This window comes from Lacerta agilis, chromosome Z, assembly GCF_009819535.1.
Source record: "Lacerta agilis isolate rLacAgi1 chromosome Z, rLacAgi1.pri, whole genome shotgun sequence".
Lineage (NCBI taxonomy): Eukaryota > Metazoa > Chordata > Lepidosauria > Squamata > Lacertidae > Lacerta > Lacerta agilis.
Genome location: NC_046331.1, coordinates 46,141,757 through 46,157,742, shown reverse-complemented (window position 1 = coordinate 46,157,742; position 15,986 = coordinate 46,141,757). Strand labels below are relative to the sequence as shown.

Here is a 15,986-nt window from a genome sequence, read left to right as displayed (position 1 = left end):
AAATAAATGAAGCAGTCACCTGCTTCTGGGTACTCTTGCAACTGATATTTTATTTTTAAGAACTAGTTTGCCTATGAATTAACTGTTTGGCTGGTGGAGGTGGCCAGATGTGGAGGGATGAGCTTCTTGGTCTGCACCTCAAACAGAGGAAGCTACAATACAGTATGCAGAGAGAGGGGGTAATAATAATAATAATAATAATAATAATAATAATAATTTATTTGTACCCCCGTCCATCTGGTTGAGTTTCCCCAGCCACTCTAGGTGGCTCCCAACTGAGTGTTAAAAAAATACAGCATTAAATATTAAAAACTTCCCTAAACAGGGCTGCCTTCAGATGTCTTTTAAAAATAGGATAGTTGCTTATTTCCTTGACATCTGATGGGAGGGCGTTCCACAGGGCGGGCGCCACTACCGAGAAGGCCCTCTGCTTGGCTCCCAGCAACCTTACTTCTCACAGTGAGGGAACCAACAGAAGGCCCTCGGCAGTGGACCTCAGTGTCTGGGCTGAATGATGGGGGTGGAGGTGCTCCTTCAGGTCTACAGGACTATGGTCGTTTAGGGCTTTAAAGGTAAGCACCAACACTTTGAATTGTGCTTGGAAACATACTGGGAGCCAATGTAGATCTCTCAGGACCCGGCGGCCACTCCCAGTCACCAGTCTAGCTGCCACATTCTGGATTAATTGCAGTTTCCAGGTCACCATCAAAGGTAGCCCCACGTAGAGCGTATTGCAGTAGTCCAAGCAGGAGATAACTAGAGCATGCACAACTCTGGCGAGACAGTCCATGGGCAGGTAGGGTCTTAGCCTGCATACCAGATGGAGCTGGTAGACAGCTGCCCTGGACACAGAATTAACCTGCGCCTCCATGGACAGCTGTGAGTCCAAAATGACTCCCAGGCTGCGCACCTGGTCCTTAAGGGGCACAGTTACCCCATTCAGGACCAAAGAGTTCCCCACACCCACCCGCCCCCTGTCCCCCCCCCCAAAACAGTACTTCTGTCTTGTCAGGATCTGTTAGCCGCCATCCATCCTCCAACTGATGGTTTTAAAACCATCTGCTCCCTGGTCCTTTTAATTGGAGATGTCAGTGATTAAACTTGGGGCTATTCAAGTATGAAGCAGGAAACTGTGGCTCCTGCCTAAATGGTGATCTACCTAAGCCAAGGCTGGGGGCCCCAGGGATCTCTGGATGTTATTGGACCCCCAACTCTCACCAGTCTCAGGCAACATGTCCAGGGCCAGGGCTGATGGGAGCTGGAATCCAGAAACACCCAGAGAGCTGCATGTCCCCATCCCCTGATTTAAGAAGCAGCATTCTTCTTCTTCTTTTAGATTTTATTAAACCTTTTTCATAATACAATAAAAGAAACTAAAATAGAGTGGGAGAAAAAAGAAAATAAAGGACCAAAGGAAAGGAAAGATAGATAGATAGATAGATAGATAGATAGATAGATAGATAGATAGATAGGACTTCAGATTTCCCATCTCTCAGTTACATGAAAGAAATTATTCAAATTGTTCTCTCTAGAATCATAGAATCATTTTTTATTTATTGAATTTATATACCACCCTATACCTGGAGGTCTCAGGGCAGTTCACAGAACAAGAATCATAGAATCTTAGCATTGGGAGGGACCCCGGGGGTCCTCTAGTCCAACCCCCTGCAATGCAGGAATCTCAGCCATAGCATCCGTGACTGGTGGCCATCCAACCTCTGCTTAAAAACCTCCAAGGAAGGAGAGTCCACCACCTCCCAAGGGAGACTGTTCCACTGAATGATACCAAACTGATCTGCTTTCATTTTGGCAATATTTCCCCAGTCTTCTGACCTAAATAGATTAATTCATTTTCCTTTTTAAACAAAAAGTCCAAAAGAGGTTCTCTAATTAATGTTACTATCAACTTTGTCTCCAATAACTTCAACAATTCCTATGTATTAAACAATAATTAGCCTTTCCATCTTTGTCCACACGAGAGTCTCTCTGCTGTGATCATATATTAAAATAATATTCCATAGTTCTTTACTCATTATGTATTCATTAGTTCGCACCCAGTTCTGTTTCTTTTGTTCCCATTACCTGCTGTATTTGCCATGGTTTTTTCATCTTGATTTTGGAAAAAATTACCAGTACTGCTTCTCTTTGTGCATCTTCCATTCTTTTCCCAATAAAAGCATCAGAGATTTGATAGCCTTTCCCCTCTAAATTCATTCCAAGGTTTAATGACTGCATGCAGGATATGGAAGGATACATCTGCTTAGAAGAGGCATTCTTTCCTGAGCGAGGGAGATGCCGTCTCTTTGCTCAGGGATTAAGAAGCACATGGAGCCCCCTGGACGCTGCTGGACTCCAGCTCCCTCCAACCCCAGAGAGCAGGGCCCAATGGGGAGGAATGAGGGGCAGTTGGATTCCAGCAACATCTTGACAGCCACAGCCTCCCCGCTATAATAGTGAATTGGCTCCCCTTGATTTTAGTTGGTGGAAGCAGCTGCTGCAGTTAGAAGCACCATGGAAATTATTGTGTATTTATTAAACCTATTAGTTGCTTAAAAAAAAAACTGATGTAACTCAAAGCAACATAGCAACAAGGGCTGGAAGCAAGCTGAGGCCTTTTGATCCTCTGCCCCTGTTGCAATGCACCTTGTATGAAAAAACAGCCACTGCCTGAATTCTGGGTTTGTTCTGCCTCTCCTTGCTGGAGGTCTGAAGGTTCTTGGAAGGACCTGCCCTCTGGCATAAGGGGTGCCAGCACTAATTCTGTGCTCTGTTAGAGTGTGTTGAATTTTTCAACTTTCAAATTACAAAAATGAGGAGTGGCAAAAAGTTACAACATGAGTTGGGAATTCAAAACATATTTTGGTTAAATTAATATAATTTAGTTTTGACTGGTAAGTAAGATCTGTGCAAAATTACATAGAAATTTAAAAATAATTTACATAGAAATTTAAAAATAATTTACATAGAAATTTAAAAATAATTGTCAAGTACTTGCAGTTATATTATATATTACTACCTGTAGCAGTAGTATTTGGCATTCCCTGACATTTTCAGAAGGTAAGATTAAAATTCTTCGGTTTTCAAAAGCAGACTTTGTTTTTCTTCATCAAACTTTGACTTACCAAACTAAATGTTGTCCAGTCACAAAAATAATAGCAGGTTTGAATTCCTCACATCCAGAAACATACTTTTCAGACCGCTCACTGAAGAAATATGCAAAAATTAAGTTTCACTCCCTAAAATGATGTGTCCTTGTAGGAAGGGCTGTAGCTCCGTGGCAGAGCAGCTGCTTTGCATGCAGAAGGTCCCAGGCGCAACCCCCAGTGGCATCACCTGAAACCCAGAGAGCCACTGCCAGTCAGTGTAGATAGTTCTGAGCTATACGAAATAGTGGTTTGACTCAGCATAACGCAGCTTTGCACGTTGCTCTTTAATTCAGTTCTTCCTCTGAAACCACCAGGACTAGATTATTACTGTATCTTTAGGGGATAGGCCACAGCTGAGTGATATATAGCACATCATTTGTCTGCAGAAGATCCAAGGATCAGTCCCCAGCAGCAGCAGCAGCAGCAGGTAGGGCTGAGTGTGTTAGAGACAAAGCCATAGAATCATGTGTTGAAAGAGATCCAAATGGTCATCTAGTCCAACCCCCTGCAATGCAGGAATCATAGCTAAATCTCATGCTTGAATTGATGCACATTAAACCTTTACAAAAACCATGGCCATGGCAAGAACCTGTTAGTACAGTAAGGGGTGTTTCTACACAATGACACCCTTGCAAAACTTCTACAGGGGATTTCATTTCCCTGTGCACTGTATTCCAGATACAGCTGAGCCCAGTTGGGAAATGACTTTGTCCCTTGGTGCATGCCTGGTCCAGATCAGAACAAAGACACTTAAAGTAAGAACATGCTGAGGGCAATACTTCTCCCCTCCACGCCTTCTTGACAAGGAGTAAGTTGAAAGATCCAAGCTGGTCAAAGAGGATGCCAGGCAGGAGGAGAAGGCCCTACCTCTGGTGAACAGGGGCAGCCTTGTCGTGCAAAATGTGCTGAAGCATTTGAGCAGGATGTCACAGATGGCAAGGCAGGAATGAAAGGAACAGGTACATGCACACACAGGTATGAAAAGACCTGGGTGTTTAGAGGAATAAGCACACAGAGGTGGTGGAAGGTATGCCCACAGGGGTCCCAACAGGCACGTGTAACAGTGAGTCGTACACAGAAAGAGAACCACTCATTCCATGACAACACAACTGCATGTTACTTTGTGCAACCTCTCTCATGTCTGAATTCATGGAGAGCCACTGCCTGTCAGTACAGACAATATGGAGCTAGATGGGTCCAATGACCAGACTTTGTATAAGGCAGAAGGGCAGCAGCTCTTGTGATTACCAGCAACTGTCTCCAATAGGGGAGGTAAACCTCACCATCCTGTCCATGTTTTGTCCATGACACTGAATGGTCGCTTGTGTGTTGGAATCCATGGCAGCTCCAGAAATGATTGGGCAAACACAAGAGAGAAGTCTGCATGCCTTCCTGGGTTGCCACTGTTCTAGCTATCTTTGCTCCTGTGCCTTTAATGCCCAAGGGCAGACCCCATGGTGCTGATGAGCACTCTCTCTGTGTCTCTGTCCCTCTCTGGGTGAGAAGCAGCTTTTTTCATTTTCTCATAATCCACTGCATTTAAAAGTGAACACCCCTTTTAAATTGGAGTGGGGAGGGGTAGAAACCACAAATTCTCTGGGTGCCACAACACTTGCCCACGATGCGACTCAACATGCAGGATAATTGCAAACTGGCACCCAGCAGCTTTGTTTCCACCCTGCTATTAGGCTCAGAGGGCGGCTGCCTCGGCTGTAGGTGGACACGCTGCGGTACAAGGCAGTGAATGATTTAGGCAAGCGAAACCAGCTTCCTCCAATAACAAAGGCCAACTTGTTGGCAAAGCCACAGCTGGGCATGGAGACCCTGCCATGCAGCAGGATTCTAAGAAGATGTAGAAAAGAACTGGGTACTGTCAGGGCCAGATTATGCCCTTTAGAAGCCCTAAGCACTGGACAGGTTGTGGTGGGTTCTACATGCAATTCAAAATAAGAGCACTGCACTGAAAAATAAAATTTTACTTTTGAAAAGGCACAGAATTTACATGTATGCTGAAATATAAATGCATGCATGTTGTGTGTAACACGAAGCATGGTTAAACTATGGGACTCCCTCTCACAGGAGGCAGTGATTGCCACTCACCTAAGTGACTTTTTAAAAGGATTAGACAGATTCATGGAGGAGAGGACTATCAACAGCTGTGAGCCGTAATGGCTCTGCTCTGCCACCAATGTCAGTGGCAGAATTGTTTCTGAATATCAGTTGCTGGAAGCTGCAGGAGAAGTTTGGGGCTTAATTCTTCCTTAGTGGTTTTCCCATGGTTGGCCCCTGAGAGAACAAGAGGCTGAACTAGAGTTGGACCACTGGCCTGATCCAGCAGCCAGTTCTTCCTGTATTGTAATGGCAAGATCTGACTTCCTTGCATTATTTTGATCGGTACCCCCCAGAGCTGTCAACCTTCCTTTTTTTTTTCTTTTTTTTGCATTGGGAAACGACCATAGCTGTCAACTTTGCCTTTTTTTGCAATGGGAAATGGCGCTGGAATAAGGGAATATCCTGCAAAAAAGGGAAAGTTGACAGCTATGGTACCCCCTGGCTTAGGCAGGGATAAGTAATAAAAAGAGAAGAGGAAAATGGGGAGTATAAGGAAGTCCAGCTAAGTTTTTATTTTCTCCGTGGTGACTTATTCTTTTGAAGCACCAAATGCCAAGATCTGTTTTGCTGGTGGCCTAAACATGTGCTCAGCCTGCCTGTTGGGCTTTCCAGAACTGGATGCTCTCCAGCAGCCAGGTATGAAGGGGGTGTGGTTACTGGGCAGAGTCCATGGAAATGAGAGGAAATAAGAGGTTCATCTCATGCCTGCATCATCATCATCATCATCATCATCATCATTAATTAAATTTATATACCACCCTTCACAGGGCGGTTTACAAAACACAAAATGCATCGAACAACAACAATAAATAGAAACACATTTAAAAGGACATAGGTTGTTTAACAGCTTCCCCTATAAGATGGTCTTCAGGAAGTGAAAGCATTCACTAGTGCCCCATGTTGGTTGGAAGCATCTGCCCTTCAGGCCCTTATTGTTGACCGTGAAGCAATCTGTGCAAAGACCTTTGCGTTTTCCTCTGAGCCTTCCTGGGAGTACAGTGGGTTTGCTTTGTTCTGCATTTGCTGCTTTATGTGTTTCCTTTTTTCTGTTGCTTTACACTTGTGAGAGGCATAGCTCAGTGGCAGAGTGGCAGAAGATCCAAGGTTCAATCCTGGCATCTCTGGTGTTGTGTATTGAATTGCAGGCACAGCACAGTAACAGAGCAGCCAGGAAATAGTTAAGGGAGGTAGTGATTGCTTTTAATTAGCTTCACCTGGGTTGGCTATGCTAGCCCAAGTGCCTATATATAGCAGCAGGGTTTGTGTTTGTGTGTGTCTTTTTACTTGCTTGCTGCCATGAATAAATATGTTAATATTCTATCACTGGCTGGACTCACTATATAACATCTGATTAGAAATCACCCTAGAATTGGCCTTACTAAACATTGGTCCGCCCCCGCCACTTAATAGATCCAAGGCTATTGATTGTTTGGCTCCGAAGCGCCCTCTCCGGTTGCATGGAGCCCGGACAGCCCCGTGGTTTTCCCCGGAGCTGAGGGTGATGAAACAATCGTTGAGACAGCTAGAGCGCCGGTGGCAGAAAACCCATTCTGAATCCGACCGGACACAGGTTAGAGCTCAACGTCGAGCCTACCAAGTGGCGATAGCGACGGCGAAGAAGACTTTCTTCACCGCCTCTATTGCATCTGCGGAAAATAGCAGCAGGAGACTCTTTCAGGTGGTTCGGAATCTATCGGAGCCACCTTCGTCATCGGGGCCTGGTAGGGACCCCAAGATCTCCTGCAATGTGTTTGCAAAGTTTTTTGCAGATAAAATCGTTCAGATTCGGAAAGAGATGGACTCCACCGTGGGAGCAGGGCCAGGGCGGGAGAGTGCCAGAGTCCTGTCTAGTCCAGTTGCGTGGGATCAATTTCAGTCTGTTACCTCCGAGGATGTGGACAGGCTGCTTGGACGAGTGAAACCAACCACCTGTCTCCTTGATCCTTGCCCATCCTGGCTTATAAAAGCTAGCCGGGAAGGGCTTAGCGATGGGCTTCGCGGGGTGGTGAATGCTTCTTTCTCTCTGTGAGGGAGCCTTCCCAACCCCGCTGAAAGAGGCGGTCATTAAACCGCTTCTTAAAAAAACATCTTTAGACCCGGCCAATGTGGCCAACTATCGCCCAGTCTCAAATCTACCATTCTTGGGCAAGGTGATTGAGCGGGTGGTTGCTGAACAACTCCAGGCACGCCTGGAAGAAGCGGACCATTTGGATCCCTTCCAATCGGGATTCAGGCCTCACCATGGGACTGAAACCGCCTTGGTCGCGCTGGTCGATGATCTCCGGCGGGCTAGGGACAAAGGTGAGAGCTGTTTCCTAGTTCTGCTGGATCTCTCAGCGGCCTTTGACACCATTGACCATAACATCCTTCTGGACCGGCTAGAGGGGTTGGGAGCTGGAGGCACTGTTATACAGTGGTTCCGCTCCTTCCTCCTGGGCCGTGTTCAGAAAGTGGTGGTGGGGGATGAGTGTTCAGACCCCTGGGCTCTCACTTGTGGGGTGCCTCAGGGTTCTGTCCTCTCCCCCATGCTTTTTAATATCTATATGAAGCCGCTGGGAGATCATCAGGGGGTTTGGGCTGGGTGTTCATCAGTATGCGGATGATACCCAGCTCTACCTCTCTTTCAAATCAGAACCAGTGAAGGCGGTGAAGGTCCTGTGTGAGTGTCTGGAGGCGGTTGGGGGATGGATGGCGGCTAACAGATTGAGGTTGAATCCTGACAAGACAGAAATACTGTTTTGGGGGGACAGGAGGAGGGCAGGTGTGGAGGATTCCCTGGTCCTGAATGGGGTAACTGTGCCCCTGAAGGACCAGGTGCGCAGCCTGGGAGTCATTTTGGAATCACAGCTGTCCATGGAAGCGCAGGTTAATTCTGTATCCAGGGCAGCTGTCTACCAGCTCCACCTGGTACGCAGGCTGAGACCCTACCTGCCCGCGGACTGTCTCACCAAAGTGGTGCATGCTCTGGTTATCTCCTGCTTGGACTACTGCAATGTTCTCTATGTGGGGCTACCTTTGAAGGTGACCCGGAAACTGCAATTAATCCAAAATGCGGCAGCTAGACTGGTGACTGGGAGTGGCCGCCGGGACCACATAACACCGGTCCTGAGAGATCTGCATTGGCTCCCAGTACGTTTCCGAGCACAATTCAAAGTGTTGGTGCTGACCTTTAAAGCCCTAAACGGCCTCGGTCCTGTATACCTGAAGGAGCGTCTCCACCCCCATCATTCAGCCCGGACACTGAGATCCAGCGCCGAGGGCCTTCTGTCGGTTCCCTCACTGCGAGAAGCAAAACTACAGGGAACCAGGCAGAGGGCCTTCTCGGTAGTGGCGCCCGCCCTGTGGAACGCCCTCCCATCACAGGTCAGGGAAATAAACAACTACCTGACATTCAGAAAAAACCTGAAGGCAGCCCTTTTTAGGGAAGTTTTTAATGTTTGATATTTTTGTATTTGATTTCTGTTGGAAGCCGCCCAGAGTGGCTGGGGAAATCCAGCCAGATGGGCGGGGTACAAATAATAAATATTATTATTATTATTATTATTATTCCAAGACAATAATGCCCACTTACACCACAAAGAACTCATAACCCACCTACTCTCAGCAGCCAGAAACATCATAACCAGACACTGGAAAGACCTGACAGGAGCAAACATGGACCAATGGTACCAAGCAGTATGGGAAACAGCCCTACTAGAAAAACTAACCAGTAACCTGAAACTGACACGGGGACAAACAGAAGAAGACACCTTCAGCCCGGTATGGCTCCCCTTCATCACACACACAGCCCAACAAGACAATGACAAAAATATACCGACAGCATACAAATCAATATGGCTAACCTGATAAAAAACACCCACCCACCCCACTCACACATGAAAACAAAGACCACCACAGCCAACTACAAATGAACAACCACACCCTACGCCAACCCCGACCCCTCTCACCGCCAAAGGAGCACAAGTGAACAACAGAAAACCTGCACAAACCACGTTGACACCAAACCCTACATATATTAAGTAAAATAGAAACATCGTCACCCCACCCCACCCCCACTCATCTCCCCACCCCCACCTCTTTCCCCCTTTTCTTCCTAATGTTTCAACAAATGAAACTGATTTGTAAAAATGTTACGGGGGGATATGAGAGAGTGACATACTTTTGTAAATCAAGAAAATATTTAATAAAAATACTTTTTAAAAAATCCTGGCATCTCCGCTTAAGAGGGTGGGGTCTCACGGGATGGATGGGCAAAGACCCTTCTCTGCCACAGCCCTGGGGAGCTGCTGCTGGTCAGAGCAGATCACAAATGGGCAGGATGGGCAAATAGTTTGGCCAAATATGTGACAGCTTCCTGTCTCCTTTTTATGATATTGATTTGTTGCTGAATTGGCTCTTTTTTCAATCAGTAGTTTTGTAATTTTGCACCTTTTTTAAGTTGTGTTGTGTTACTGTTGCAAGTGGATTTTATTTTATTTTAAAGGGAACTCAGCAGCAAGATGGGCTACAATTATTGGAAATTGTCAGGGAACTGCCCTCATTGATGTATCAACAGCCCCAACACCTCAGTAGTGGCACCTTGTCAAGCGGGAACAGCAGGAAGAGCGGTACCTCCTCCAGTGGGGAGGAGCAAACTGCAGGCAGAGGATGTTACTGAGAGCCCCAGCACGCCTCGTGAGTTTCGCTCTGAGGGGAGCGCGCCCCTTCCGTCGCCCCAGTTGCACAGAGGGGTCAAAAGGAGACGGGAGGAGGCGCCTCAGTATGCCTAAATTCCTATGTTGGGGTCACAGCCGGAAACCGGCACTCCTGGATTCTGCAAGTGACTGAGACGGTCATGTTTTCTTGTTCTCTGCACTGTAAATAGTCTGCACCAATAAACTGTTAAAAAGACAGTTGGGACTCATGCTTGGTCACTCGTGAGCAACCGCCAGCAGATCTGACAGCAATAAATGAAGGAGAAGAGGAGTTGGTGCACTAGGGGCCACTACAGAGATCTCCTTCCCATCCCTCCCCCCACCAATGCAGGACTGTTGAAACTCATAGCATCATATTCATTGTACTCTCAGACTGAGACTCAGTGGAGCTTGGTGAAGGATGTGCTTCTGGGGAGCTGGAGAGGGAGAGGAAAGGGGCTGGAATGTGTGAGGCCAGGACATAACAGCAACACAGAGAGGTAGGGCTTGTACATCTGAGACACCAGGGATAAGTCGCACCCACAATATTCTGTGTGCTGCTCAATGAGGCACCATAGGGTTGCACCCTATGCTAGGCCTTGGGTTCATTTATTTTAATGGGTCTACCCTTGAGTAGGACTTGGTTGGATACAGCCTGTAAGAGTTGGATGGGTTGTCAGAGGTCATCTAGTGCAGCCCTCTTCTGCACACGTGTTGGTGAAACCAAGGCCGATTCAGTGTGGGGATTTGCAGTTGGTTCCAATGTCTGCCAAAGTGTTCCATCTTCTGTTGCCTTTGCACTCATACTCTGCATTCACATTCACTGCTGTGTAAGAGAGAGAAAGTTTGTTAACTGGAATGAGTACAGTAAAGTGTTAAATTTCTTGACTTTGCTGGGGATTCCCTGCCTCCTCCTTTCCAGTGACAAAATCTCCCTGTTGCAGAAGAGCCTGAAGGAGCCCCTGCTGCTGATCCAGGTGTGTCAGAGTCCATAGACAAAATCCCAGAACCTCCCTAACTATTTGTTTGATTTTTTAAAAAATAAATGGCCTCAATGCGGTAGCCCATCTTGTTTTTATTTAGCTTTCAAAATGGGTTGTTACTTTCTTTTTCCCAAAAGAGAGGCAGCAAAGGAATACTGAAAATTAAATATTTAGCCTGTTGGAAGTGCAAAGGGACTTACTGCTTTGTATTCAGCTTCACAAATACCCTTCCAAGGCAGGGAGTATTAATGTTCCCGTTTCCCAGTTGACAATGGTCCAAGGACACTTGGTGTCACCATTATTGGTTAAACAAAGCAAGGTTCAAAATCTGTTATCTTTTCGGCAACATTCAGGTCCCCCTTGCTTTTCTTGCCTCTTTGATAGCTGTGCCTTGATAGCACCACCCCTTCTTGCTCATCTGTGGGTCAACATCCCCACTTTTCTCAACCCCCTGATTCAATTCATCCTTGATGGGTGTTAGGTGTCAAAGAACAAATAATTCTTTCCCCTCCATGCTCACGTCACAGTCTTCATGGCGGCAGTGCAATTGCAGGAGAGGATAAGTTGCTCAGCTTCATGCTCTGTCCAACCTCGAGGCATCCACCAGACTGTGCTTGGCATCTCCTTCAGAAAGCCCAGAGGCGGCATGGCAACATGAAGGCATTCTGTGGCGTTGGCACCTAGCAATCTCTCTCTCTCTCTCTCCCCCCCCCCTTATCCTGTGGCTGCCTGGCAGGTTGCCAGCCTCATGTTGTCTTTGATATTTTCCTTTTGCTTGCAAGGCATGAGTCAAAGGTTGGCCTTTTATGGTGCTGAAAATGGGGTGAGGATGGTGAGGATGATGAACAGAGGGGAGAGCAGAAGGTAGCCAGGCACAGATATATAAAACCCCTGCCCACTAGGTTTATTTTTACAGTGTGTGTGTGTGTGTGTGTGTGTGTGTGTGTGTGTTCCCTGCTGCAATGCACAGGCTGGCTATGGCAGCTCAAAAGCAAATCTCCTTCCCTTCCTGGCTTTTGGCATGACTTTGGCTGCCCTTGCAGAGCTTTCCAGAAATGTTGGCATCCAGCAAAAGGCGGCTGGTTGGTGATGACTCGGTACCTGGAAAGCTTATGCCAAGCGAGATGAGAGGCATAATTCAAATTGTGTTTCCCCAGCGGAATGTCCCCCACCCCTTAACCCTTCCCCCATTTTTTTGTTGTTGACATGGAAAGCACATATTTGAAGGCTTACAGCTGCTGGTCGCTGTCATTCCTGTTGCATGTTGAAGCAAGTCCAGAAGATCTTTGCGTTTGATGTGCTACCAGTTTGAAAAACCAAACATCCAAGTCCAGCCAGCCACTCACCACAAAAGGCAGCTTTTACACACAATGCACTTGGAGAGAGTCTGTGTGTGCTGGTACTTTCAAGAGAAGAGCTGGTGGCGAGAGGAGGTGCCTCTTCTGCTTGAAAATGCCAGTGGAGCTAACGAATATCCTTGCAAAAGGTCTGTCTAACTAGAAGCAGAAAGTACAGGGCTGGAGCATAAGAGAAGGGAAGCTGGGGGAACTGAATTAGCACAGGTTGTCAAAATTGCCACCTGGGTGTAGCCTGCCTGGTTCAGCTCTGGAGCTGATTTTGGGAGGCTGCCTGGAAGAGCTTGTGTGGAGGGGTAGGGTGGGGGAGAGAATCTTGGCAGGACCAAGAGATTTAATTGAGAACTGGCTCCATGGCAGGAATGTTTGCATCATACAGAAGCTATTAACGTGATTGGGCTCCCTTGTCCTCTGCAAATGTGCCATGTGGTGTGTGGTCTGTGCTCCCCAATGGAATCCTGCTTTGTGGTTGCTTTTGCTGGAGTGAATAGAGAAGAATTCTCAACACTACGTAAGGTGTCTGGATTCTTCTCTCTCTCTATCCCCCCACCCTCAACCCACTTCTCCCACACCTCAGGCTGCTCTTTTAAAGGAAAGGAATGTTGTGGGGAAAACCTGGGAATTATGAAATGCAGTTCTTCTGCCAAAATGAATCTAGCAGGGCAAAGTGTGCATAAAAATACATATAAGTGAAAAACGGCATAGGAAAGTCAGCATTACATTAGGCAAAATTGTGCATTTGGCAAAATTGTGAAGTGAAATGTGTGTATTAGGAGAGATTTCCACTACAATCCTGGTGAATTTTCATGAAGACTTGAAAAGTTGTGCAAATGTGGAGAACTGAAGATTGTAAAAATGGGAAATGGATACCTCTTCAAAAAGGTAGAGCAAGATTATCCCAGAACTGGTGCATCAAGAGAGCCTTTCCCTCTAAGCAAGGCAGAGAGCTTAAAAGCTCCCCACCTTACTAGCATTTAACTTATGGAATTTCAGCCAGCCAGGCTTCAGCAGCATATGGTTGAAATCATGCGGGTTAGATGCACACAAGATGTGGGTATATTGTACTGATGGACCTGGAGTATTCAAACCCTCTCTTAAAGTCATTTGAACCACTAGCAGTAGGTTCCACTCCATATTCAACATTCTTTTCTTTATTTATTCTAGAGCTGGCGTATGATCTGGACACAGACAGCATCCCTTCAAACAAGCAGCTCTGGGATCAGAAAAGCAAAGAGGTGTCATTGATTCACAACCTTGGAACAGGCATTGTGATGCCGGGTCTGGATCTTTTGGCCTCTGTCCTAACGGTCCTACTTCTTCTGCTTGCCAAATAGTTGTGGAACTATCTCCTCACTGAATTTGTGACATTTTGTTTTGTGAAGATTGCTCAAAAACTCTCTTTCTCCTCCCAAGGCACGTGGAAAGAGCAGCTTCAAATAAGTTTCATTTTTTAAACATTCAAATAAGACTCGAGGGAGGGACTCGTTGTAGATGTAGTGAACAAAGGAAAGTTCTTGTGTTTTGGAGAAGTCTTGCCTAATTATAAGATGGTAAATATACTCAATATTTGCATCCCTTAAGAGATTTATGAAGATGGAAGTTTTTCATTGCTATTTAGAACAGCAGCCTTGTTTCATCTTGAGTTAATTGGCATGGTCACTTAAAAATGGTATTAAGCATCATCCACTGGCTTTTAAATATATACATATTCAGTAACTGGACTGATTTTAGTGGACACTCACCTGAGAAACCTACAGTGGAAATATTACAATGTCCCAAAGCAGCAACGACATGTTTTTACTCCGAGGGCTGGACCCCTGTACTGAATTTTCAACATCTGTAGCAATATTGGCATGAGGCATTGAGACTAAGCTTTTGTTGATTTGAAACTCTGGATTATGGTTAATTGTGAGCTACATATACAAATGTTGGAGAAATGTTTATGCATGTTACATGGCTGCCTAGACAGCCCCTGAATTGCAAACAAACAGACCACTTCCTGGAAAAGATGGGTGCTGGGAGTTAGGAAGAAAATGGGCAGAACTAATGCAAAGCCTGTCCTTGTAGAGCTGACATGATTGGTGATGGGAAGAGAGGCCATTCTGGAGAGGCCTCCATGCAGTAGGAAAAGGCACCAATCCCTTTGCAGAGAATACAGAGCAGCAAGCATGTCATTATTAATAAATTTCTAAAAAACAAACCACCAACAACTAAATGGTGTTTTGTTTATCTGTTGGTGTTGTGCTCAGAGGCTGCATTTTGAGTCTTTGGAGGTCAGCCCAGTTCATAGAATCATAGAATCATAGAGTTGGAAGAGACCACAGGGGCCATCCAGTCCAACCCCCTGCCAAGCAGGAAACCCCATCAAAGCATTCCTGACAGATGGCTGTCAAGCCTCTGTTTAAAGACCTCCAAAGAAGGAGACTCCACCACACTCCTTGGTAGCAAATTCCACTGTCCAACAGCTCTCACTGTCAGGAAGTTCTTCCTAATGTTTAGGTGGAATCTTCTTTCTTGTAGTTTGAATCCATTCCTCCGTGTCTGCTTCTCTGGAGCAGCAGAAAACAACCTTTCACCCTCCTCTATATGACATCCTTTTATATATTTGAACATGGCTATCATATCACCCCTTAACCTTCTCTTCTCCAAGCTAAACATACCCAGCTCCCTAAGCCGTTCCTCATAAGGCATCGTTTCCAGGCCTTTGACCATTTTGGTTGCCCTCCTCCGGACACGTTCCAGCTTGTCAGTATCCTTCTTGAACTGCGGTGCCCAGAACTGGACACAGTATTCCAGGTGAGGTCTGACCAGAGCAGAATATAGTGGTACTATTACTTCCCTTGATCTAGATGCTATACTCCTATTGATGCAGCCCAGAATTGCATTGGCTTTTGCTGCTGCATCACACTGTTGACTCATGTCAAGTTTATGGTCTACCAAGACTCCTAGATCCTTTCACATGTACTGCTCTCAAGCCAGGTGTCACCCATCCTGTATTTGTGCCTTTCATTTTTTTTGCCCAAGTGTAGTACTTTATATTTCTCCCTGTTAAAATTCATCTTGTTTGCTTTGGCCCAGTTCTCTAATCTGTTAAGGTCATTTGAAGTGTGATCCTGTCCTCTGGGGTATTAGCCACCCCTCCCAATTTGGTGTCATCTGCAAACTTGATCAGGATGCCCTCAAGCCCATCATCCAAGTCATTGATAAAGATGTTGAATAAGACTGGGCCCAAGACAGAACCCTGTGGCACCCCACTAGTCACTTCTCTCCAGGATGAAGAGGAGCCATTAATGAGTACCCTTTGGGTTCGGTCTGTCAGCCAGTTACAAATCCCCCGAATGGTAGCATTGTCTAGCCCACATTTTACCAGCTTCTTTACAAGAATATCATGGGGCACTTTGTCAAAGGCCTTGCTGAAATCAGGATAGGCTATATCCACAGCATTCCCTTCATCTACCAGGCTTGTAATTCTGTCAAAAAATGAGATCAGATTAGTCTGACATGACTTATTTTTCAGAAACCCATGCTGACTTTTAGTGATCACAGCGTTCCTTTCTAGGTGCTCACAAACCGTTTGCTTAATGATCTGCTCTAGAATCTTTCCTGGTATTGATGTCAGGCTGACTGGGCGGTAATTGTTTGGGTCCTCTCTTTCCCCCTTTTTGAAAATAGGGACAACATTTGCCCTCCTCCAGTCTGCTGGGACTTCGCCTGTTC

General features: G+C 46.1%; 1 protein-coding gene across 1 annotated transcript in view; it reads left to right on the top strand.

The window, feature by feature from the left end:
* GPC3 (glypican 3) overlaps positions 1–14,109 on the top strand; it is a 227,290-nt gene extending 213,181 nt beyond the window's left edge. Inside the window, exon 8 of the mRNA XM_033137608.1 lies at positions 13,434–14,109. Within this exon, the coding sequence (XP_032993499.1) occupies positions 13,434–13,603 (170 nt within the window). The 3' untranslated portion in view covers positions 13,604–14,109. The remainder of the gene's footprint in view (positions 1–13,433) is intronic.
* The last annotated feature ends 1,877 nt before the right edge of the window (positions 14,110–15,986 follow it).